Genomic DNA, 25,870 nt, shown 5'->3' with positions numbered 1-25,870 from the left:
AGAAACCAGCAAAGTCCACTTTAGTCCTAGCCTGCCACTATTTCAACAGTAAAATCAGTTAACAGCCAAGGTAGCGTGCCTAGTGAGAGCTAATCACGTAACGTTAGCTGCTAGCAGCTTCGTCTTTCTAACTAGTATAGCTAGTCGACAACAAAACTGTCAATAGCTTAAATCAAGTTAAATATGATCCAAGTGACATGGCCTCGTCGTCTAGTTTGTCATACTGTGAGTGTTAATGACAAAAAACAACAAAAAAAGGCTAACGTTACTTACTTGGTGATTCCACGAGATAGTGGTAACGTTAGATGTCTGAATAGTCCATATTTGGCCACTGCGTGGGGTCATTAATCCAGTTTTCGACCATTTCAAAGGGACACCTCTGTAACCCTGTATCCAGTAGCTTCTTTAAGTTTGTGCCATTTTTGCTATCAAGAAACTTTGCAGATCTAGAGCGAGTTCTGTTCTCAGGGGAATCCGTTTGTTTTCCCCCAAAAAGGGGCGTTACCCTTCGATGACGCAAAAGTAGCGTTGGTCTATTCTGCTCTAAACAATGCGCGCTGCCATGACGACGACTCCGGTTGCCAACTTCCGGTTCGAGTCTGGTCTATGCTTTTTTGCCATGTGTTTTAGATTGTCTCATCCCCACATCGCTAAACTAAATATCGAAAAAACATTCATCAAATGTGATCTGACCACGTTATTTTTTATTAAATCGCAGATAAAAACAAAATGAACGTTTTTCTTTTCTTCATAACTTCCAAAGGATAGCTGATGCATGACTGCGCGATCTCCCTAATCCAGCAATACATGAACATCTGACAGTCTCTATCACCCCGACTGCTGCAGAATAACAGTTCTAAAAGGTTAGGCTGGTTAGTCCTTTGACTACTGTCTACCTCTGCTTTCAAAGATGCACAGTCTATATATTTCTCAGGCCTGTGAGGTTAGGCATAACGTTATGCCGAGTTTCATTCATGAGACCAAAGTCCAGTTTGCGCGCTGATGTCGCCTCATGATCATCTATTGTTTACTATATACTTCTTATTTATTAAAACCAGGCAATTGGTTGATGAAACATTGATTGAAATTAAGATACAATTAATAAAAAACGAATAATTCACTTTAAAGAAAGGTTTCTTTGTGGTTTCCCTTTAAGATCTCTGTGAAAGTTTTAAAGTCGCTTTCAGAACGGTCATGTCTGTGAATATAAAATGCATGTGCAGACTGATATTTTTCTAATGTCTGGACCACTGATCTATATAATATATCATTCAATATAGATGAGTGGTCTGGACTAGAGTGCTAGCATTCTATGTAAACAAATACTTCAACAGGAAGTAGAAAACCGTTTAGTCAGTTGAACCTGCTATGAATCATGGGAAAAAGAACGAGCGCAGAAAAAGGTGGATATAGTAGGGCTGCACGATTAATCGCAATTTACATGTAATCCCACGATTTTGAAATCGCAAAGGCTGCAATTATCTTTTATGCGCAGCTTGTCAGTGAAGCACGGCTCAGTAAACGCTGCTCACTCTGAAAGCACTGAGTCTCTTATAACATGCATTTGAAAAAGCAACACGCGTCAAACATTTACTCCAAACTCACTTCATAACGACAGTTGAGCATAATTTGTGATATGATGTGGCTTCTTACACAGAATAAGGCAGTCGTGTATTTATAAGTCATGTTTAATAAGTCAAAGCATTGCAATCTTCTGTTTATTCAGCGACAGTGATAGGGATTTCCTTGAATGACGTGCGTTATCTACTTCTGCGGCGGGGCATATTTATCGTGTCTGTGTGAGAGCTTACTACTGGTCAGCCACACTGCACTTAAAAGCTGCGCATAAAATATCGCAGCCTTTGTAAAATTGCGTGCGGTTTTATTGCCATTAATCGTGCAGCCCTAATATAAATGTTAATGGATGGTTGACTGATTTTATTTGGTGCTGAATGAGGTGAAGACTCCATAACATAAGCCTTATAACATAGACAGTATTTATTTATATTTGAAACCTGGTAAGATGCATCACATTTGTGGAAAATAAATTGCATAATAGATATAATTTATTGATCCCAGGTTTAAATTGGTCATGTCACCATTGCTCACATTTAAGAAAAGAAATAAAAGCGTATGTGAAATCTTAAAAATTAAGATTACTTGTACATATACTCTACTTATGAAACTAAATAGTAGAAAATATAGATTTGAGTATTGCACAGTTTAATTTATTGCATTTGCATTATTGTACTATTAAAGCATTGTATGTTTAAAGATATATGGTAAATGGTAAATGGACTGCATTTATATAGCGCTTTCACAGACCCAATGGCCACCAAAGCGCTTTACATTTGCCTCACATTCACCCATTCACACACTCATTCATACACCGACGGGCGACGGCAGCCATGCAAGGCGCCATCCAGCTCGTCGGGAGCAGCCGGGGTTAGGTGTCTTGCTCATGGACACCTCGACACTTGGTCAGGTGGAACCGAGGATTGAACCACCAACCTTCCGGTTTGTAGACAACCTACATGAACCACTGAGCCACTGCCGCCCCTATAAAGGATATGGAGCTAAGATAAAAGGATATTAAGCTGCTGACAAGTCTGAGGTAAGTACAAATTTCCCTGAATATTAGTTAATAATATATGACACTGAGGGAGGACTTGAAATTATGACCTGGAATGGTTTCCTGAGGCTGTATTGCAGAAACAACTTCAGTCAGAGTAATATCTTGTCTTAAGTAACCACTGTGATTCATTTTGGAACCAATTTAAAACACTGAACTTGTCAGATTATAACTTGGGGCTTAAAGGGATAGTTCACCCATTTACTCACCCTTATGTTGTTCCAAAGTTTCTTTCTTGTGTGGAACTTCCATACTATGGAAAAAAATATTATGGAAGTCAATGGGGACCAGCAATGTTTGGTTACCAATAATCTTAAAATATTAGTAACCAAACATTGAAAGAGGCTCATGCATGTTTGAAACAACATGAGGGTGAGTTAATGACGACAGAATTTTAAATTGAGTGAACAATACCTTTAAGATAGGACGTTTCTGTAATTTGGTCCCTGTGAAGCAAGGTTATGTTGTTTTAACAGATATTCATTACAATTGCATTGATCAAGAACCACATCTGTAAACTTTTCCACAATCAAATGTTAACTTTTAATATTTTAATAATCTTGAGTTGGGTTGATTGGTTTTACAGATAAATTCCTACTTTTCCAAAATTAAGGTCATGGGTTGGATTCCCAGGGAAAGCAAGAACTGATAAGAATGTAAATGTGTACATTGAAATGCAATGTAAGGCACTTTGGATAAAAGCATCTGCCAAATGCCAGGGACTGCAGATGAAATTTAGCTCTGTAGCTAATTCTGTGACAGTTCTTTACTGTCCATTGTCCCTGTTAAAATAATAATATGTAAATGTACTAATATGCAAAAGGGGGCAATCTTGGTACAAATATTTGTTCATAAAAATGCAATCTATCTATTTTCTTTAGGCTACACAAGAAAACGAAGAAAAAGAAAAAAAAGAAATAGCAATAGAAATACCTGTCCTGACCGGAGCACAAGCTCTCATTCTAATCCTGAAAGCCTTAAATAACATATGTAAATACTTCAAGTCATTAAATTCCTTTAAATTGATAATATCACCTGTATACCTAATTACAGTTTGTCTGAGTGCCCAATTTCAGAACAAAAAGGTTTGAAAAAGCGCCCCCTGCTTGCTATAGCTGTAAATGTAAGCACAACAAAATCTCACGTTGTTTTCCAAAGACAGATATTAGGCTTGTTTGAGATGCGCCTCGCCTCGCCTGGATTATAGCCGAGAGTAGGCGGCTGCAGTGAGGGGAGGAGTGAAAAAAGTGCAGGCAAGACGGACACTTCCTGAATCTCGCTGTGTTGTGGACTGCAAACGTCAGAGAATGGAAGAGATCGCGTTCGCGTTCTTTATCGCAGACGAAGTGGATGCAATTGAAATACCACTACTTTTGCACGAAGATGGTTATGATGAGGAGAATCACCGAAGGTGAAATGCTCATTACTTAAAATGGCTTTTTCAGTAAATAGTAGGGATATAAATCTATCTGGTCTTGGTATGTTGCAACTTGAATAGATCTAATGAAAATAACCAGTCCAGACTGCAGATAATTCAGCACTTAATAAAATAAAGGTTTAAAGGATTTCATTAAAACGTAAATGAAGCCAATAGCAAGTTGCTTTCGAGAGAGAGGTCATAAGAAATGTTTTTTTCTCTCCTAGGAATGTCCCTAAAATTCCTCACTTTGTTGAGAATGTGGTCCATTTGTACAGTCCTTCTGAGTTTCAAAGTCATTTCAGACTTTCTAAAGGGCATGTGGAGGTATGCAGGCAAACAAAACATAATGTTAGGCATACCCCCCCCCCCCCCCCCCCCCAATGAAAATGTATGTGTCCATGTTTTTGTTATATGATAACTATTTTTTTTCTCTTCCTAATGCAGGATCTTATAAATACACTTGGTCCTTTTTACATGAATAAACAGCAGACTAAGGTGCCGCTGACAAACAGTATACTTGCCTCTCTATGGACTCTATCCAATCAAGAGTCCTATAGAGGAGTGGCAGACAGATTTAACATCACCAAATCTACAGTTTCCACACACCTGCATGATTTCTGTTCTCTTGTCATAAAACATTTGTCACATTACATCTCCTGGCCCAGAGGACAAGCCCTACACATATCACAGTCAGAATTCGAAAAAGCTGGGTTTCCTAAAACTGTCTGTGCAGTTGATGGATGCCACATTCCAATTGTAAAACCTCACTGTGAGAATCCTGTGGCCTATATCAATAGGAAACAGTTCTATTCTGTTATTCTTACAGGATTCTGTGACAGTCAGCGGCGTTTCTGTCATGTCAGTGTGGGTCACCCTGGTAGTTGGCATGATTCAAGGGCATTTCGTTTGTCAGGGGTAGGCCGCCTTCTTGAGAAGATCCACATTCCCTGGTTCCTGAGGGCATGCATATAATTGGAGATTCTGCATACCCTCTCTCGCTTCAGCTTATAAAGCCATACAGAGACAATGGCCACTTGACTGTAAGGCAGAGACACTTCAATAGGAAACTGAATTCTGCGCGTGTAGTTATTGAGCATGCATTTGGAATTTTAAAATCAAAATTTAGGAGACTCAGATGTCTGCACATGAAAAAAGTAAAGAACATTTCTTCTGCAGTCACAGCCTGTTGCATCCTCCATAACATCTGCCTGAAATCCAATGACCAAATTGACGAGGATCAGCAGGCAGATGTTATGGAGGATGACCCATACCCACCAGAAGCCCACATTCACAATGATGCATCACATCATAGAGATGCAATCTGTGGCCGCCTGTGAACGTCACATTTACTTGTTTCACCTTCAACAATTCCCTCCATAAGAACTTATTTAAACTTCTCTTAAGAAGCTTTTTGATTTGACTGTTTTGTGAACTGGTAGATGGGATTTTACAGGATTATTTTAAGCACTTACTATCAAATGATTGACATATTCTGCTAGTGTTCTCTATAATAATGATGTGATAAGCAATAAAATGATGATACACATGGAAATGGATTATATCAGTGGTCTCAAACTCGCGGCCCAATATTTTGTGGCCCCCTACTTGACGCAACCCGTCGTTGCGTGTGCCGCGTTTAAAATTTTTTAATTTGTTTTTTTTATCCCTTACCATAGATAGTCTCGTGACAGCTTACGGTGGGTTTGTTGTCAATAGTTGTCATAGACAACCGCGAAGTACAAACATACTGCGCCTGGAAAGAATGAGCACGTCGCTTCAATTATGAGCGCGCTTGCCGCGCGCCTATATTTGAAATAACGAACTTGAGCGCACAAAATATGTGAGCGCGATATGTGAACGGCCCCTTGTCGAGCTACCACCAATCAGGCCACGAGCTACTGGCAGCTCGCGAGCGACGTGTTAGAGACCCCTGCTCTAAAACAATGTGAGAATAATCATTTTGAGCTTGTAATATGTGTCCAACAGGTTGATAAGAAGGTTTGCTTTGATTTGTGCAGTCAGTAATTTGAGACACTATACATGTGTAGAAAGAATTCAATAAGACGGGCAGACATGACTGCAAATATTTGTATTTCAAAGCAATAATTGTTTTTCTAAGTATAATAGGAAATGTGCCTTCCAAAAAAAAAAAAATCAATATCATTAATGTGTTGTATAAAGGAAATAAAAAGGACATAAGCAAATATAAATATCACAAATATGTGTTATAGACAAAGAAAGTTTGTAAAATGAACTTCAACTGTCAGAAGGACAGCTCATGAAGAACCAATCATGTACAGAAAGGAATGTTCAAATTCAGAGGAACAGTTCAGAAGAAACGTTAATAATAAATATTGAGAAGATTGGATCAGTTGTGCTCCTTTTTTGGAATACTTGAATACTATTTTTTGTGGAATACTTGATGCGGCCCAGCCTGACCCCGACTCTACCTCCAGCGGCCCCCAGTTAAGTTGAGTTTGAGACCCCTGGATTATATAGTTAAACTTTATTTTTTAATAGATCGATCATCATTTCCTGGGATTTACTGATTTTTTTTTTAGTTGTTCAAGGATTTCTCCAAGGCAGGTAAGAGATTTTTTTTCAAACATCCTTCTCCGCCTCTCTTTAAGCCTTCTTCGGCGCTCCAAGTCAGGCCGCACTAGTGACTCAAGAGCAGCTGTTCTCCTCTCTGAATGTGCTTCATATACTTCACAGAATGTGGATGTTTGTCTCCTTCTGTGCATTTCTTTGGAGGGCATAGCAGTGGAGGGACCTGGTTGTTCTTCTGGGAGAGAATGTGCTTCTGGGAGAGGCTGTTCTTGGGAGCCTGTGGCCTGTGCAATTGAGGACTTGGTCTGGGATGAGGTCGTGTTGAACAGAGGAGTTGAGCAGATTGTGCCTGATGGTGCACTCCCAACTCCAGATTTGCCAAATAAGTCTTCCATTTCCTGTGAGAAAACATGTAAAACAATGTAAATAGAGATGCTTTAGAATTTTTTTTAATGTAAACCCAGTGATTTGCAGTAATTTCAATACAAAAAGTACACCAACCTTGTAATACTCCCATGTAACGTTTCCCTCTCCTGTTGATCGACACCGGTCTTTAGCCCTTTTGTAAGTAGTGATCATGTTGCCAAGTTTTTTGCGCAATTTTTCATTGGTGATGTTGTAACCTTTTTCTTTGAAGGCTTGCTCCAGCTTTTTGTAAAATGCTATTTTATTTCTGTAGTACAAATGCAGATGCATTTGTGTGAGGTCAAGCAGCAGCAGCGTGGTCCTGTGTGTGAATTCTATGAAAACAGCAGTTTAAAATTGTGAGAGATAAACTTTATACATAGTTAACTTTATACATATTAGAAACAGTTCATACCTTGTTGGGTTTCTTGAAATTCTGACTGCAGGGAAGGGGATTGAAGATTGTGTGTTTGTGTGACATTTATTTTCCTTGTTTCAACAGGGCACTTGACAAGGGATACTTGATTATCAATCGCTGGAGGGGGACACTGAGACAGAGTAACAGAAGGGCCACACTGAGACAGAGATGCTGGACGTGGAGGGGGACACTGAGACTGAGTAACAGAAGGGCCACACTGAGACAGAGATGCTGGACGTGGAGGGGGAAGTTGAGACAGAGTAACAGAAGGGCCACACTGAGACAGAGATGCTGGACGTGGAGGGGGAAGTTGAGACAGAGTAACAGAAGGGCCACACTGAGACAGAGATGCTGGACGTGGAGGGGCAAGTTGAGACAGAGTAACAGAAGGGCCACACTGAGACAGAGATGCTGGACGTGGAGGGGGAAGTTGAGACAAGAGTAACAGAAGGGCCACACTGAGACAGAGATGCTGGACGTGGAGGGGCAAGTTGAGACAGAGTAACAGAAGGGCCACACTGAGACAGAGATGCTGGACGTGGAGGGGCAAGTTGAGACAGAGTAACAGAAGGGCCACACTGAGACAGAGATGCTGGACGTGGAGGGGCAAGTTGAGACAGAGTAACAGAAGGGCCACACTGAGACAGAGATGCTGGACGTGGAGGGGCAAGTTGAGACAGAGTAACAGAAGGGCCACACTGAGACAGAGATGCTGGACGTGGAGGGGCAAGTTGAGACAGAGTAACAGAAGGGCCACACTGAGACAGAGATGCTGGACGTGGAGGGGGAAGTTGAGACAGAGTAACAGAAGGGCCACACTGAGACAGAGATGCTGAACGTGGAGGGGCAAGTTGAGACAGAGTAACAGAAGGGCCACACTGAGACAGAGATGCTGGACGTGGAGGGGGAAGTTGAGACAGAGTAACAGAAGGGCCACACTGAGACAGAGATGCTGGACGTGGAGGGGCAAGTTGAGACAGAGTAACAGAAGGGCCACACTGAGACAGAGATGCTGGACGTGGAGGGGGAAGTTGAGACAGAGTAACAGAAGGGCCACACTGAGACAGAGATGCTGAACGTGGAGGGGCAAGTTGAGACAGAGTAACAGAAGGGCCACACTGAGACAGAGATGCTGGACGTGGAGGGGGAAGTTGAGACAGAGTAACAGAAGGGCCACACTGAGACAGAGATGCTGGACGTGGAGGGGCAAGTTGAGACAGAGTAACAAAAGGGCCACACTGAGACAGAGATGCTGGACGTGGAGGGGGAAGTTGAGACAGAGTAACAGAAGGGCCACACTGAGACAGAGATGCTGGACGTGGAGGGGCAAGTTGAGACAGAGTAACAGAAGGGCCACACTGAGACAGAGATGCTGGACGTGGAGGGGGAAGTTGAGACAGAGTAACAGAAGGGCCACACTGAGACAGAGATGCTGAACGTGGAGGGGCAAGTTGAGACAGAGTAACAGAAGGGCCACACTGAGACAGAGATGCTGAACGTGGAGGGGCAAGTTGAGACAGAGTAACAGAAGGGCCACACTGAGACAGAGATGCTGGACGTGGAGGGGCAAGTTGAGACAGAGTAACAGAAGGGCCACACTGAGACAGAGATGCTGGACGTGGAGGGGCAAGTTGAGACAGAGTAACAGAAGGGCCACACTGAGACAGAGATGCTGGACGTGGAGGGGCAAGTTGAGACAGAGTAACAGAAGGGCCACACTGAGACAGAGATGCTGGACGTGGAGGGGCAAGTTGAGACAGAGTAACAGAAGGGCCACACTGAGACAGAGATGCTGGACGTGGAGGGGCAAGTTGAGACAGAGTAACAGAAGGGCCACACTGAGACAGAGATGCTGAACGTGGAGGGGCAAGTTGAGACAGAGTAACAGAAGGGCCACACTGAGACAGAGATGCTGAACGTGGAGGGGCAAGTTGAGACAGAGTAACAGAAGGGCCACACTGAGACAGAGATGCTGGACGTGGAGGGGCAAGTTGAGACAGAGTAACAGAAGGGCCACACTGAGACAGAGATGCTGGACGTGGAGGGGCAAGTTGAGACAGAGTAACAGAAGGGCCACACTGAGACAGAGATGCTGGACGTGGAGGGGCAAGTTGAGACAGAGTAACAGAAGGGCCACACTGAGACAGAGATGCTGGACGTGGAGGGGCAAGTTGAGACAGAGTAACAGAAGGGCCACACTGAGACAGAGATGCTGGACGTGGAGGGGCAAGTTGAGACAGAGTAACAGAAGGGCCACACTGAGACAGAGATGCTGGACGTGGAGGGGCAAGTTGAGACAGAGTAACAGAAGGGCCACACTGAGACAGAGATGCTGGACGTGGAGGGGCAAGTTGAGACAGAGTAACAGAAGGGCCACACTGAGACAGAGATGCTGGACGTGGAGGGGCAAGTTGAGACAGAGTAACAGAAGGGCCACACTGAGACAGAGATGCTGGACGTGGAGGGGCAAGTTGAGACAGAGTAACAGAAGGGCCACACTGAGACAGAGATGCTGGACGTGGAGGGGCAAGTTGAGACAGAGTAACAGAAGGGCCACACTGAGACAGAGATGCTGGACGTGGAGGGGCAAGTTGAGACAGAGTAACAGAAGGGCCACACTGAGACAGAGATGCTGGACGTGGAGGGGCAAGTTGAGACAGAGTAACAGAAGGGCCACACTGAGACAGAGATGCTGGACGTGGAGGGGCAAGTTGAGACAGAGTAACAGAAGGGCCACACTGAGACAGAGATGCTGGACGTGGAGGGGCAAGTTGAGACAGAGTAACAGAAGGGCCACACTGAGACAGAGATGCTGGACGTGGAGGGGCAAGTTGAGACAGAGTAACAGAAGGGCCACACTGAGACAGAGATGCTGGACGTGGAGGGGCAAGTTGAGACAGAGTAACAGAAGGGCCACACTGAGACAGAGATGCTGGACGTGGAGGGGCAAGTTGAGACAGAGTAACAGAAGGGCCACACTGAGACAGAGATGCTGGACGTGGAGGGGCAAGTTGAGACAGAGTAACAGAAGGGCCACACTGAGACAGAGATGCTGGACGTGGAGGGGCAAGTTGAGACAGAGTAACAGAAGGGCCACACTGAGACAGAGATGCTGGACGTGGAGGGGCAAGTTGAGACAGAGTAACAGAAGGGCCACACTGAGACAGAGATGCTGGACGTGGAGGGGCAAGTTGAGACAGAGTAACAGAAGGGCCACACTGAGACAGAGATGCTGGACGTGGAGGGGCAAGTTGAGACAGAGTAACAGAAGGGCCACACTGAGACAGAGATGCTGGACGTGGAGGGGCAAGTTGAGACAGAGTAACAGAAGGGCCACACTGAGACAGAGATGCTGGACGTGGAGGGGCAAGTTGAGACAGAGTAACAGAAGGGCCACACTGAGACAGAGATGCTGGACGTGGAGGGGCAAGTTGAGACAGAGTAACAGAAGGGCCACACTGAGACAGAGATGCTGGACGTGGAGGGGGAAGTTGAGACAGAGTAACAGAAGGGCCACACTGAGACAGAGATGCTGGACGTGGAGGGGCAAGTTGAGACAGAGGAACAGAAGGGCCACACTGAGACAGAGATGCTGGACGTGGAGGGGCAAGTTGAGACAGAGTAACAGAAGGGCCACACTGAGACAGAGATGCTGGACGTGGAGGGGCAAGTTGAGACAGAGTAACAGAAGGGCCACACTGAGACAGAGATGCTGGACAGTGGGTAGTATCTGCTAAAGAGAACACAATAATAAAAAAAATCCCCATGATCATTTTAAATGTTATAATGGTTAACTCTCTGGGGTCGGCGGTCTCGCCGGCGATACCAGCTCACTTTTTTCCTTATCAGTGCAAAAGAGACTCAAATTACTCTGTTAATTTTGATCTTACATATAAGTGTTGTACATCATTAGATCCTGTTAAGTTTCTATTTTTTTTGTGGATACTCACAATAAAAACAAAGTGTTGTGCTTTTCACCAAATAAAGAAAAACAAACATGATGCGAGTTTTGCGTTCTCTCTGTCAGTGAAGTCCATTCTGAAACGCGTCCTAAGATTAACTGTAACTCCGCGATTACTTGTCACACAGGCACGAGAGGTTTTTCTTTATGAAGCTTGAATTCTCTTCTTTTAAATGAAGTAATTTATATAAAAAACAAATATTCTCAGTTTATGCAATCTGTATGAAAAGAGAGTGCTGTCAGTATTTTTTCCCCCAGCTCATTACACTTCATTACGCGTTAATCTGACACGCCCACGGACGACGCGCGCTATTCAAACGCAAATGTCGAGGCAAGCCATGACAACGCCCACATCAGCTGTTCCACCGCGGCGGTAAAATGTGTGGTGTATTTGCTGCCTTTTACCGCTAAGAGGCGCTACAATCATAGACTCTGAAAAGTGTTCGTTTATTCCGGTTTATTCTCTCTAATGCGTAATCTGCTGCCGCACCGCGCTGATTCAGAGCGATTGAAAGCTGGTAGCAGAAGAATTCAACAAGTGAAACGTAGTTAAAATAATTCATAATCACAATACTGAAATTAGGCTACTGAAATGTAATTGAATAAATAATGAAAACATTTCAACATAAAACATTGCAATAAAAACATTTAGGCTACATGAACGAGGCTTTACAACTTTAACAGCGTACAGACGATAGCTCAGTGATCAACGCAACGACACGAGCTTCGAGGAGCTTCAACAGACCCGAGATCGAATCTCAATGTAGCATAGATGTTGTTAACCGATGTTGTCCTACGTTTATATTTTCCCACCTTGATGCTTAAATAGGTAACTGTTTATATCTGTTTACTTATTTAAAGTCAAGAGTTTTGTTTGATTATCATTACAACATAAATTTGCTACATTCCTGTAGAACCGCAGCCGCTGCACAAACGACAAAAACTGATGAAGATTGTCAGCCGATCAGAAAATGAAAATGAAGAAGCTCGTCTTTAGTCTGCTAAATTATTGTGTAATGTAAAAGAACACTAAAATTACTTAAGTTTGAAACCAAGTTCGAACATTTCAAGGTTTAAATTGTTTAATTTAAAACAGGGTTGCATCTTGTTTAGAGTTTATTTCTTTTGCGATGCAAAATAAGAAACACTAGGCTAATCTTATTCTTGCGACATTTTAAATTTGTATTGCCAAAGAAATTACAGCTAAATTAAACAATTAAAACAGTAGGCCTACAAAACGAAAATTGTCCAAAGAAACATAATTAAATTAAAAACATGCGTTTCTCTTTGCCTCTCTCGCGCTGGATCTCTTTTTAACAAGTTTATTTAGTCTCCCTCGCTGCGCGCGCGGGTCTCTCTCTCGAAATTAATCATTTCAGGGTAAAAACACATCATACAGCTGATAATACTGTATATGTCGCTGCGTGTCAGCCATACAAATCACGAAAAAATTATTTAACCTTTAATTGTTGCTTCAAAGACACAGCATGCCTTGTTGAATTCACCTTACAATAACTTCAATTGAAATTTTGTGTGAAAAAAAAACTTTAAATAGGCTACAATAAATAAACTACAATATTTATAATTTAATAAGATATGGGGCCTACATTTGGACACAGATTTATCCTTACAATAATTTTGCCTGCTCATCAGGCTGGCTATCCGACACTCTCCATATGAAAGAGGAACATTAACACCTTTGTCCAGCAACTGTCCCTCCAACCCCCCACAGGCTATCGGAGTCTGAGGCTGACTTAACACAAAGAGAAGTCGCAATTCACACTTAAATCGCCATTCTAGACAGTGTTGATAATGAAGGAATTAAATGATTTAAGTTACATGTAGCCTAGTGATATTTCTGTCATAAAAGTTTATTACTAAATATTTCATTATTTCAATAATTGATGAAATAAAACTGGTTTGGGGCAGCTTTTTCCAAGCAAAACTAAATATAATCTGAAAAAACGCTTGTGAATTTGTTGTCACTTAATATTAAAGTCTACAGGGATCTTTGGATCCTTACAACCAGGCATGCAATTTGTGAATTAAGTTTTTATTTTATTTTGTATTATTCAAATAAATATCGAAACACGGTGCTTCGTGGTAATGCTGCTAAATTAAATAACATTTATAGAATAATTATGAACTTAAATGAAACAATATCGCAACATTTCGACAAATACATTATTATGTTTTTACATTTTAATTCAGGGCGATTTAGCCTACATTTAATTAGAGCGAGATTTTCACCCATGTCTTGTCATTTTCTCATTGGGAAGCGCATGTTTGAGTAGATCCTCTGTACCTCTCGTTTTCATATGGATTAGCCTACATAATCAGATAACATTTATTAGCCTAAATATTTAGACATTTAAAGGCTTTAGACATAGCCGATTTCTTATCGTGACTGAGCTGAAGTGGCTTTCGGTTCATTTTTGTGACGCGCAGTTCCCGGAGACAGAGAGGACAGATATACTGTTTTTGTCGTTAGCCTAATATGAATACAAGTTTACAGTTTTGAACGATGTAAGCTACTCTACTCTTATCTGTATGACCAAAAAATTACGGAGTCGCCTATTAAGTTATTTTAGCTGTAATAATGAGATAAATAAATTAATCTAAATGAACGCGCCGCCGCGTTTGTCGAACACTAACTCACGATGCCAGAATAAAACCCGACTTTAGAAAAATGCATAGGGTCACTCGGCGTGGTGTGCCAAAACACTTAATTATAAACTTCAATATTTCATTCAAAATAATCTCAACACGCTTTGTGAAATTTTGAAAAGCCGTGCATGCATTAAGGCCACTGGAACTAATGAACAACTGAAACGCTGGTTTTGATTTTATTGTTTTTCGTTTAAACGTGCCTGTTGCATATCTCTATTTTATATATTTGATATTGGTGAAGTAGCCTATAGCATTGATTAGCTGTGGAGGGAGGGGTGTGGGGATTAAAATAATTCAGCAGAAGTAGGGATGTTTAGACCAGAAGGAAATCCCAGTCCCCCCTGGCAAATCACACTTTACTTAAAACCATGTTTTTAAAAACTCTAGGTTGTAGGGAACAGACCTCTCTGCCATGCGCGCGCACGGTTTGGAGCACAATATCTGTCTCGCATGCACGCTCGCTCTAAATAGATTACGGGATATTTTAACTAATTTACGGTATAACTAGTCGATCACGAGTGGCTCAACAGGTAGATCTATAGATAAACTATATCTTTCAGGAATTTGACCGACCGGGTTGACACTTCAGCGTGAGAAATCGGGGGGGTGGCGTGAGAGCCTGGAATAAATAAATAAAAAAATATATATAGCCTATATAAAACAAAACTGTATGGTGTAACAGAGTTTTAGAGCTAGACAAATCTCTCTGCAATAATAAATATAAAATATACAGCAGACCATGTTTGTGCGGGATTTGAACCTGTGTCATCTTGATGATGAACCATCAGTTCTACCGCTCGGCTATGAATTTTGTTACTGAGAAATAACCAAACGTTTGATTCTCACATGAGCGAGAAAACGTTTTGTCTTTAGCCTGTGAGTGTAGGCCTACTTTAACCTTTTACAGTTTTAAAAGATTATATCTTATCTGTATGACGAACAATTTGTTGTAGGCTTATTTGGAAATTACCATAACTTGTAGTATTTCATCCTTAGGCTACTGTTAATAGACATTAGCCCCACTTACGTTTTGCTAAATGTCCCTTTGCGCCACCTGGCGGTCATTTCGCGTACGACTTTGAAATGCGACTGGTTTATTTTTACCGCGGTGGATGGCTAAAAATGGTATGTGGATGGCTAAAATGTGTGACTAAAAATGTGCTTTTGGCTTTCATTTATATTTTGATTGTTTGTATATATATATATATATATATATGTATATGTATATATATATATATATATATATATATATATATATATATATATACATATATATATATATATATATATATGTGTATATATATATATATATATATATATATATATATATATATAATGAGCCTTTCATTCAGGGGTGTCACACAAGAAAGAATGCAAGGACAATATATATATATATATAAATAAATAAATATTTATATACACACACACACACACACACACACACACACATATATATATATATATATATATATGTGTGTGTGTGTGTGTGTGTGTGTGTATATAAATATTTATTTATTTATATATATATATTGTCCTTGCATTCTTTCTTGTGTGACACCCCTGAATGAAAGGCTCATTAGTATGCAGTCTGCTCAGGTGAGAACTGCCTAATTATTCATGAGGGGGTTGGGCCGATCCGCCCATCCGCATATTGCCTTTGCAAACAAAAAAATGTTTTTCACAATTTAAAACAATCTATTGTTTTATGTGAATGATTAGCCAGAATGATTTTCAGATCAATTTGAAGCAAATACTCTAGGCGACAACATCCACTAGTCAAAAGTCTTGTGGACAGATATTTAGTATGTTATTTGTGGCCATATATTAGAAAATTTATTTTTTAGTTTTTTCAATAACCACGCATAAACAATATTCTCTCAAAAATACAAACATGTACATACATGTTGCTCACATATAATGGTAGCCCTGTGTGTGCTATATAGAGTGTAATTTCACCTGTGCCATTAATATGTTTATAAGCAACTGAAAAATGCACAAATGTCAGAGCATGCCAAAACATCTCAAGGACCCCGAAAACACCTCAGACCCCAGAGGGTTAAAAGAAAAATGCCTTACCTTGTTTCTGTGTTGCAGATCTCACTTGTTGCATTATATATGCTGCATATGTTTTGTCTATAAAAAACTATTTTCAATCAATAAAAATAAAATTCATTATTTTTACATCATCAAGCAACCAATTTTATATATTTTTTTACTTACCATTCTTTATTCTCTCAGCAATTTCTTTGCTTACGGTTAATGTGATTGCTCCCTGGGAGTCTGATAGTGTTAGTAACATATTCTCCATCTTGCTACAATTGTTAACTTTGTGGATGCCTTTTATAATCAAAGCCATAATGAGAAATAATGAGCAAACAGATGCTGCATTACATTTATATTGTTATCCCTAATTATAGGTTAAACATTTCAGAGTGGGACATGGCACAGCTGATTAACTTGATGTCTATCCTAAAGGATAGTTTACCCAAAGAAAAAAAATCTTTGGGTGAACTATCCCTTTTTTTACGTGAAAAATAGTCCATATAAATATATTACACAATTGTGTGTCACCTTAATGTAAATTTGGATTTCATGTTTAATGACAAATAAAAGTGTGTACAACTAATTAATATTCAAAATATATATATAAAAAACACATTCTAAATTAAGAAATTAGCAAGCATGTGTGGGTTTTGTTTACTGCACTCCTGGAATAAGACATCCCTAGATAAAGATCTCAGATAAAAACACAAACATGAGGCCTTATTGTAAAACTGTCACATTAGATATGCATGTTTGATTGACTAATTTATTTAATGGATTAATGTTGTACAAAAATGAAATGTACAAAATTAACACAAGCATGCAATACAATAAAGAGAAATGACAACAAACAGAACTTTAAACCAAGAAAATAAAAGGGTATATAAAGCACATGTCCTAATTACTAATAAAATACTATAGAAAAAAAAAAGTATTATGCTATAGGTAGGCTAATGGACTTCTTGGAATTAAGGGATAAAAAATATCAGCTGACATTCGCTGCCAATGAGCATTAAGCTGTGTCGTCAGCAAGTCGTTTCCCATCATGCTTTTGATCCGCGCAGTCGGTGGAGAGCAACTGCGCTCGACTGCAGAATCCGACAGGTGTGCCTTGCGCTCGCGAGAGATTTTTGACATACGTCAGCATGACATCAGAGCCAGGCGGAACGCAGTCGGACACATTATTAACCGGCATGCATCTCGCGCTGATCACCGGTGATCGGTTCTGCGCAGATTTTGCTCATCTCAAACAAGCCTATTGATTACAGTGGTCTGCATCTTAAACCTGTAGTGATCATAAACCTGCATTGGTTACCTCCACTGTAACTGATTTCCCCACACACGTTAATGCTTTGATGTTAAAGCTAGAATGTCCACTAATGTGTTTATTTACAAAAAGGCATGAGTGGAGAAAAACAAGTTAATTTTATTTTTATCTAAATTGTCATAAAACTGCTATTTAAATATATTATTCATATAGGTTATACAAAAAACCTGAATAAGCTGATCTATAGAATGTAAACTGGTGGTAGCCTAGTCTAAGAAAGGTACACCCCTCTAAGCTCACAGAAATGGTTAGACCCAAGTCTTCAGCAGCCAATGACACCGACCCGTTCATACTGATTTTTAACGTCACAGTGTTATTAATTATTGAAGAGTGTTTAAAACCTTAATTTCATCAGCAGGGCTTACTTCTGCTATTGTAGGCTTATTTTGTAAGGGGACTTTAATTCACAGGGACTTTAAAGCACTCACATAAGTTACAATCGAATTTTCCACCTTCCCGTAACCAACTTAACTGTAGTAACTTAACGTTAAATATCCAGCCTAATGTTTAGTTTAGACATGCTGAAACTCATAAGGATCATAAGATTGACCGCTGTAGTTAAAACTAGCGAGCGGGCCGTTCAAGGCACGGGACGATGGGAGGCTATTCTTTCAGGAAAGAATTATACAACATTTTCTTTTACATACCTCAAACCATCATGAGCAAGTTTTCATCGGACTGTCCTTAGCGACACACCGACACATCTTGCCGTCTCTTCTGCTGGTAACGTTACATCCAACGACTGGTGTTCAAGAATGCTATCCGCTGCGTTTGCAACGTCTTCCCTCAACTGTGAAACTCTTCTATATATAAAATGATAATCGAGAGGAGAATTTATTTCGTAGAAATCAGGTAAAGACAACAAATCATCCGCAATCCCTCTGAAAACACATTCACCTCCTGCCATTTCTGCGTCGAACCGTCTTCAAACTCCCGCTAATGACGTATGGTCTCTTTAACTGTCCAATGACAGTGCGTGTTACATTTACAAGTGGGAGACAGGCGAAAGGTGATTGGTTGCTCCCACGTGTGTACTGTCCTATGGCATTTTTTTATGGAAGTCAATTTCTGCCAAAATTAAATAAATCAATTAAATGTTAAAAATAAAAAATAAAACCACTTTAACCATTTCATTATAGAAAACTGTACGCAAAATATGTGACAAAATTGATAATGAAATTAAATTATTTCATTTTCACCATGACAGTGCATCATCCCTGTCAAATTGAAAAATAAAATCCAATTGGTGATTTCACGTTTCATTTTCACTACAATCTCGAGGCAAGACTGCCAATACTAAAATGAAAAGGCAAACGTGCAAAAGAAACTGCAAATGCAGTTTTTACAAAGCTTTTTATTAACACTCACGCAATAATAGTGACAATTCAAGTTCAAATGTAAAGTTTAGTTGTCATTTTATTTACTCTTTTATTTCACAGTTTTCGTTTTCGTTTTCATTTTCAAAGACACCTGTATGCAAATTATATGTTAATGAGTGGGTGGGGTTCAATTACGCTGTTACGCTGAGGAGCGAAAATGGCGGTTATGACCAGTATAGCAGCAGAATTAAACCAGCTAGCAAGCATTTCGGATGATGATGACTTCGACAGCGAGTGACACCCTTTACAGTCTATGGTTGACACACAAACCCGCGTCCCTTTACTGACTCGTTTAATTTGCTCCGGGTGAATATTGTTGGTTACAGGGTGAGGGATTGCGCATATTGTCATTCCCGCAGATTTTGTGCTCACACCTAAAGTGCTTGCACATAAAGACAAGTGTATTCGCTATTTAAAACAGTATAATGGGTCCGTGCGTCATGTCTTAAAGCAACAGCAGCCTAATATACCGGCTGCCAAATAATGAGATAATATTAAAAATATATATATGGCAGTTTTTCCCCATGTTATCGATGTCAAAATTGTGGCCAGTAACTTTGAAAAACCACTATCCACAGTGGCTGGTGAGCAAAAACGTTAATGTCAAGCCCTGACTATATTGAATAGGTTAAATGGTATAATACACCAGACTAAACATGATTCCCATCATTTTTGTTTTGTTTTAAATCTAAACTCTCTCCCCCACAGAATTGAGAGGCTTTGGAGAGATGTGTATGAACATGTTTTAAGCATGTTCTATCACATCTTCTACAACATGGAGACAGAGGGAATACTCAATCCAGATTCTGAGATTGACATTTTTGCCCTTCACTGGAGTTTTTTGTGTCAACTGCAGAGGCATCTTGCCTTCTTTAAAGATGCATGGAACAACCACCGCATCAGAACTGCTGGGAGCCAGTCACCTGTCCAGCTTTGGTTAAGATACAGTTCCAACAATACTGACGACACCATTCAAGTAAGACATCAGATTATGTATGTATATATTATAATTTTTTACATCAGATTATGTATGTATATTATGGAGTATATAGGGTATATATTTACCCTTAAAAGTGCATAAGCGATTTCTGAGAAACACTGTTGATTTTTGAAATCAACATCCCTATTGCTGATTGCCTATAAAAGTGTTTTGTTGCTCGGTCAGATCCACTTTTTTCCTACTGTTTAAACAGCCAGGACTATGTACAAACATATTTTTTCAGCACACACACAGAATAGACATCTAGCAAATATTCACAAAATTATTTGTTTCTTAGAAATCACATACTGCACCTCTAATTCTTAAGCCATTGTATTAGGAAAAATCATAAATGTCTTAATGTCGTCTTTTTCTGTTATACTTTTAGACTATAACAACTTTTTTTTCTCCTTCCACCCACAATATGACTGATTTTCATTAATGAACACAGGTGGATGAATATTATGGGATCGACTGGGATGGACCCCCAAGTCACGATAATGATGGAGTGCCAATTCCAGAAGTGGCTCTACCTCGACAACTGACCGAAGAGGAATTGGGTAGTCTGCCGAATCCTAATGTGCCCTTTTCAGAAGCCATTGACACATACTACAACACATCACTAAAATTCACCAATTACTGGACATTTTGTAAATAGCACTGTATTTTACAGCATTTCGTATGTTGGTATAAACTCTCCAGCCAGTTTATTGTACGTTGATTCAAGAAACCAGACAAAACACTGGATTTTATTAAATCCGAATTAAAAGACTTTTATTTGTCTGACATTTCATACTGTTGAACAAAACAGCTAATGAAGTTAATTTACCATTGTAATAGGACAGAAAATATAATTCATATGTAATAAATAAATTACTTTCTCAAACTAGGGTGCAACACTGTATTTTTTTTTAACAGGGGAAACATGCCCCAGTATTGTGACCGCGTCATTGTTACAGCCAAAAATAAGCAAACCTGCAGTTTCAACTGTGACCTTTAGGTAGTGTAACTTTTAACTTTTTTTTTGCTGAAGAGTTGCATGTTAGTACACAGAACAGTAATTACACCAAACCAAACCCACTCTCTATTGATGATACAGCAGCTTTCAGGTCCTTATGGAAACTCTCATAAGTGCTTTATTTTGCTGGGAGTTTGATGGTTTCTCTACAAGTGGATGCAGTTGGCATTGCAACATCAGAGGACACCTCTACATATAGATTCTGAGGATGAATTCCCCAACCCACCCAGAATTGAATGAGTGGCATCAGCTCTTCTGGTGTGCCTGTGTAAAAATAGAAATCTTCAATTATATTTGATTTTCAGAGAGTGAATTATTACTAAAAGTCTGTTCAATAAAACAATATAATACATTGTATAGTTTCAGAAGACTTGTAAATATAGTGTGCAAATCATATGGAGTACTTTCATGGTGTACATATCCTTTTTGGAGTCACTATAATCTGCCAAAAGAATTATTTAATTGAGAATGCAACTTAAAAAATAAGATCATATAGGTTGAATACCGCATTTAAAAATGGGCAGTGGTGTAAAGTATTCGAGTAAATGTATTTATTATCACCCAAACTTGTCAATAAGGCTACTTTATGCAAATGTGAGTGCATTAGCAGGTAGTTTCTGAATCGCAGGTGTTTCATATATGAGATGAGGACATATGCTGCCTTCACGTGCTTTCGGAAATGTTCTACTTCTAAAGTTGGATTATGAGCTCATCACATTAAATTTTTGACATGTGAGGGTATTCATGTCAAATTTTTTAAACTAGGAAACTAGTATTTATGTTAATTCCGATAGCATGTAAAGGCAGCAATAGCTGTAGCCAGTGATGAGGCCCAAACCAGCATGCCCACTTTACTTAATTTTACTAAACTTTATCTTATTTTATTGGGTGAACTATCCCTTTAAGTACTTTTTTTTTTAGACTTTTACTCAAGTGCTGTTAGAATTGAAGTCATTTTAAGGTATTATGTACTTTCACTTAAATGTGGTTTTAAGGTACTCTTTACATCTCTGAAAATGGGTTTGTACAAGTTAAGAGTAAACATGCTTCATAATTGTGTATTAAGAGGTGGTTTCTTTTTACCTACCATTTTCAATGTACTGACGAAAGAAACCAGTTATCTTGAATGTGTCCTCCAGACTATAGCCACCATAGTCTTCATCGTCACTGTCAACTGTTGGCCATATAATTCTGTCGAGGACCATCTAAAAACAAAGCAAAGAAATACTATACATTCCATCTGATCAAAAAACCTGAATTAGGGTTAATGGTGACAAATTAAATTAATTAGATTACCTAGCCAAGATTTATCTAGTATATACTGTATCAATTCTCTATTTAAACCACACAATGCAATTCATGGATGAAACGTATATGGTATAAATGCAACAATACCTCTCGCTCAATCATTTGAGCTTACGCTCTTGGAAAAAGAACATCAGTCAGGGCAGGCCGTTCTTTGATCATATGCAAGACTCCTGTGTCTTTTAACCCCAGTCTGATCTGTCGAATTTGCTTTTCCCTCCGACCAATGACCTGTATTAATTCATTTGGCATTATTTAATGATGTAAAATATGAAATCTGTAAAAATGGTCACTAAACAAAAGTAAATAAACGATGAATCCCCAACTATTTGGGAAGTCAGGAACACAGACAAGCAGAATGATACAGAAAGTAAAGCATAACAGTGCTGTTATACTAAATATCACCACTCCAAGGATATAAATAATGTTTTTTTTTAATAATGTGTCAAGAGTAAAACATTCATTAGAATCAATGGCACTTACTGCATGGTAAAGGATGCTTTGTGCCAACCATTTTCTGTTGTTCTCATTTACTGGTGAGAGATCCCAGTTGATTGCCAAGTTATTTACTTGGTCATGTTCATCTTCTGTCAAATTTCCAGACCCTTGAAGCTATGACAGCAGATATGTATCAGAAATGATTTGTAGAATGTTCTTCAAGACACACTTAAAGCATGCAATATATAACAAATTTTGTCATTATACCATGGTCTGTCTGAATATTTGATTCTGGGTTAGGAAGGTGTGCGATAAGTAAAGCATAATCCACGGCTAGCTGTGCATTGAACGATTTTAATACACAACCTTTTTTGCCTCCACATCGTGCATTAAAATTGTTTAATGCACATCTAGCCGTGGATTATCCTTTACTTGAACATGACATTATAGATGATGCTGAATTTAAACTCACAAGTAAAACAATATCAGTCACATCGGTGTCAGGGCAGTCCTCTAGTTCTACAACAGCTATCTCATCCTTCTGTTCAATCAACAGATTGAAAAATGAGTGGCTCAAACCGGTGAGTAAGGGTCCACCGTGCAGGAAGGAATGTCCAATCATGCGCCCAATGACACGGAAAAGGTCACTATCCAGTAAGAGCCGAGAAGTGGAAGGCACCAAATGGTCTTCTTGTCCATTAAAGAACAATGTTTTACCACAGTTTTCTAGAAAATATGATGATTAAAAAACAATATATATATAGAAATGTCCAGATGCTAATAAAACAATTTTACACAACCTTCTTTCTTTATGTCTCTTACATCAAAATTAAATAGGCTAATAAATATTTCAGAACTTACCAGCCAACTGTGTAGTTATATTTAATAAGTAAAACAAAGGAAAGGAAAAAGGAATAATTCACACAGAAATATGAGACCTCATATTGTTCAACACATGTATGACTTTTTGTTCTATGTAATTGACCGTTTCTAAAATAAATTTTTTTGCTCCAAAGAATAAAAAACAAAATCATACTTATTTGAAATTACATGAGGGTGAGTAAATGGCTGAAACCATACTGTACTTTTTCGCTAAATTAAACCCTACCTCCAAGTAGAACAGACAATGGACGGGCCCAGTTAGTCATTGAATTTTTGTAAAATGTCAGTATTTCTCTCTCTCTCTCTTCGGGACTTTTACGTAGATCCATCTTTGCCACAAGATCTGGCTGATCCTCCGCTTCTTGCAGTACAAAACGTCTAAAGATGTAAGCAGCATGGTTCAAATCAGGCTCAGTTCTCCAGTCTGCAAAAATGTGCATATGATTAGTAGTATTAAATTATTTATGCAGAAAAAATAAAATGTTAATTTGCAAGTTGCCAAATTTATGTTCATAAAAAGACCTTCAGTATCCTCACTGCTGAATTTCAAATCTCCGCTATCTAGTCTCCTGCTACTCGTCCCTTCAAAAGCCAGATCATGACGCTGCTCTCTGCTGCTATGACTCCTTTCTGTAACCTGCTCATCATTCTCCTGTCTGCTGCTACAGGTCTCTTCTAAAACCTCGTCACTGACGTCAAGGTCAATAATCTCCTGCCTGTCACAGTTTTGACCTCTGCTGTTTTCATCTCTTTCAATGCTCTTCTCTTTTGCTGACCTATTTTTTAGAAGAAATTTTCTGTTATATGACAAAAAAGAGCATAAAATGAACTGTGACAACATGTGTTGCTAAACACAAGAAGCAAGAAAACATGTTCAATATGACTTAAATCAGTTTTTCATTTATATAGTACTATACATAATGCAGACTTACAGAAATATAGCGGTACCAATATCTTAAATTCCATAGGTCACCATTTACTCACAAGATACATTTGTCCACATGGTCCTGGATTTCTACATGGCTAAATGTTTCATCACAGTAAATGCACTGTACAGGGGGCCCAGATCCACATTTAGGTTCACACGATTCCTTAAAACAAGCAGTGGAAAAACTGTCACCTCCATTTTCAAACTCATTTACTGCATGCTTGTGGCATTTATGGTTACATACCATGCCAAGGTCTTTCTGAAGAGGCCTTACATACACAATTGCTGCATGTATTCCAATGGTGTCTTGAAGATAATGCGGTGTATACCCTTCTGATGGACAGGGGACGACTTGCAAAGTTTTTGTCCTCGTAGCACCATATGGTCTGAGCAATTCAAACCCCCCACCATCTTTCAGTTTTGGAAACTCCATAAGCAATGTGGACTTGAATTCTCCAGATGTGCAGTGCTTATCTGCAACAGAAATGGTCAATTAAACAATGACAAACTATGACAAAAAAGAGCATAAAATGAACTGTGACAACATGTGTTGCTAAACACAAGAAGCAAGAAAACATGTACCTGGGAAAACAGTCTTGACACCTCGCCTGTGGAGACATGAAAAGCAGGGTTATAAAATATGTTTGTACATAGACCTGGCTGTATAAACAGCCATTCCACATATAACCCCAGTTTTAAAATTAGCAAGGTCTGGGTTGTTAAGAATTTTACCATAATTAAACCTACAATGCAACCCAATCTATACATGTATATAAAGTTATTATCATAATACTGAATGCAGTATGCTGCCAGTTTCAAATATTTTTTTAAATATGAAACAATTGCCGAGGTCCGGTGCGGTCCTCGGTGACAGTTAACTTAGATACGTTATCTATCGGCATAGCCATTGCGTGTGATAATGTCTGGCTATCCGCATTTGACGCAAGGCTGCTCTTGCGTTTCCGGTTGGGGAGATTTAAAGCGGAGGAAAACCGAGGAAAACGGTATTATGGCAGAGTCTTCAAAATTTACTGTCCTCTCGTCTTTGAAACGAAACTTTAATACGTTTAGATGTAATTTTATATATAGTTATGTTTATTTAATATAATAAACACAGAAGCATAAACAAAATGAGGAGTGTCTGTTTTTGTGACTAACGTTTCTTTAGTATAGCAATAGAGTATAAAAACCAATATAAATTCTCGGTATAGCATTGGACTCTACGATCGGCGGAAGTAATCCAGCATCCTTAGACCTTCACCGGAAATACCGCCGTGCATAGAGCCCATTGATGTAGAGTTGTGTTACTAAGATCAGAGAAAGTCTAATATGGGGAGAACTCCCACTCACATTAAACTTCCGGGTTCTGAACTGTTGCAGTTCCACTCTGGGTCCATATGAGGGCGCTCACAGGCGGAGTGCAGAATGAATGGAGGTCTATGGAGCAATACCCCTAAAAATCCACTTTTCTCAGGATATAATTTTTTGTCTAGTAATTTGAATGTTGTATTCGAA

General features: G+C 39.4%; 1 protein-coding gene and 1 long non-coding RNA gene across 2 annotated transcripts; both read right to left on the bottom strand.

Annotated features, from left to right (window-relative positions):
• Positions 1–6,556: 6,556 nt before the first annotated feature.
• On the bottom strand, positions 6,557–16,364 carry LOC130070099 (mucin-1). The gene is made up of 5 exons (XM_056234388.1): positions 16,277–16,364; positions 7,945–11,158; positions 7,423–7,883; positions 7,104–7,342; positions 6,557–7,000 (listed from the first exon to the last, which is right to left on the bottom strand). Exons 1-5 carry the CDS (start codon positions 16,362–16,364, stop codon positions 6,581–6,583), a joined length of 4,422 nt encoding a protein of 1,473 aa, XP_056090363.1. The 3' UTR covers positions 6,557–6,580.
• Positions 16,365–21,894: 5,530 nt separating this feature from the next.
• On the bottom strand, positions 21,895–23,266 carry LOC130070748 (uncharacterized). Its single transcript, XR_008803916.1, has 4 exons — positions 23,018–23,266; positions 22,591–22,719; positions 22,198–22,338; positions 21,895–22,007 (listed from the first exon to the last, which is right to left on the bottom strand). It is a non-coding gene; the product is annotated as an uncharacterized LOC130070748 (long non-coding RNA).
• Positions 23,267–25,870: the final 2,604 nt, after the last annotated feature.

The sequence above is a fragment of the Rhinichthys klamathensis genome, unplaced genomic scaffold, assembly GCF_029890125.1.
Source record: "Rhinichthys klamathensis goyatoka isolate OS25496 unplaced genomic scaffold, OSU_Roscu_1.1 h1tg000018l_1, whole genome shotgun sequence".
In the NCBI taxonomy this organism is placed as follows: Eukaryota; Metazoa; Chordata; class Actinopteri; order Cypriniformes; family Leuciscidae; genus Rhinichthys; species Rhinichthys klamathensis.
The sequence above is the reverse complement of the archived record's forward strand: the minus strand, read 5'-3'. Positions and strand labels throughout refer to the sequence as shown.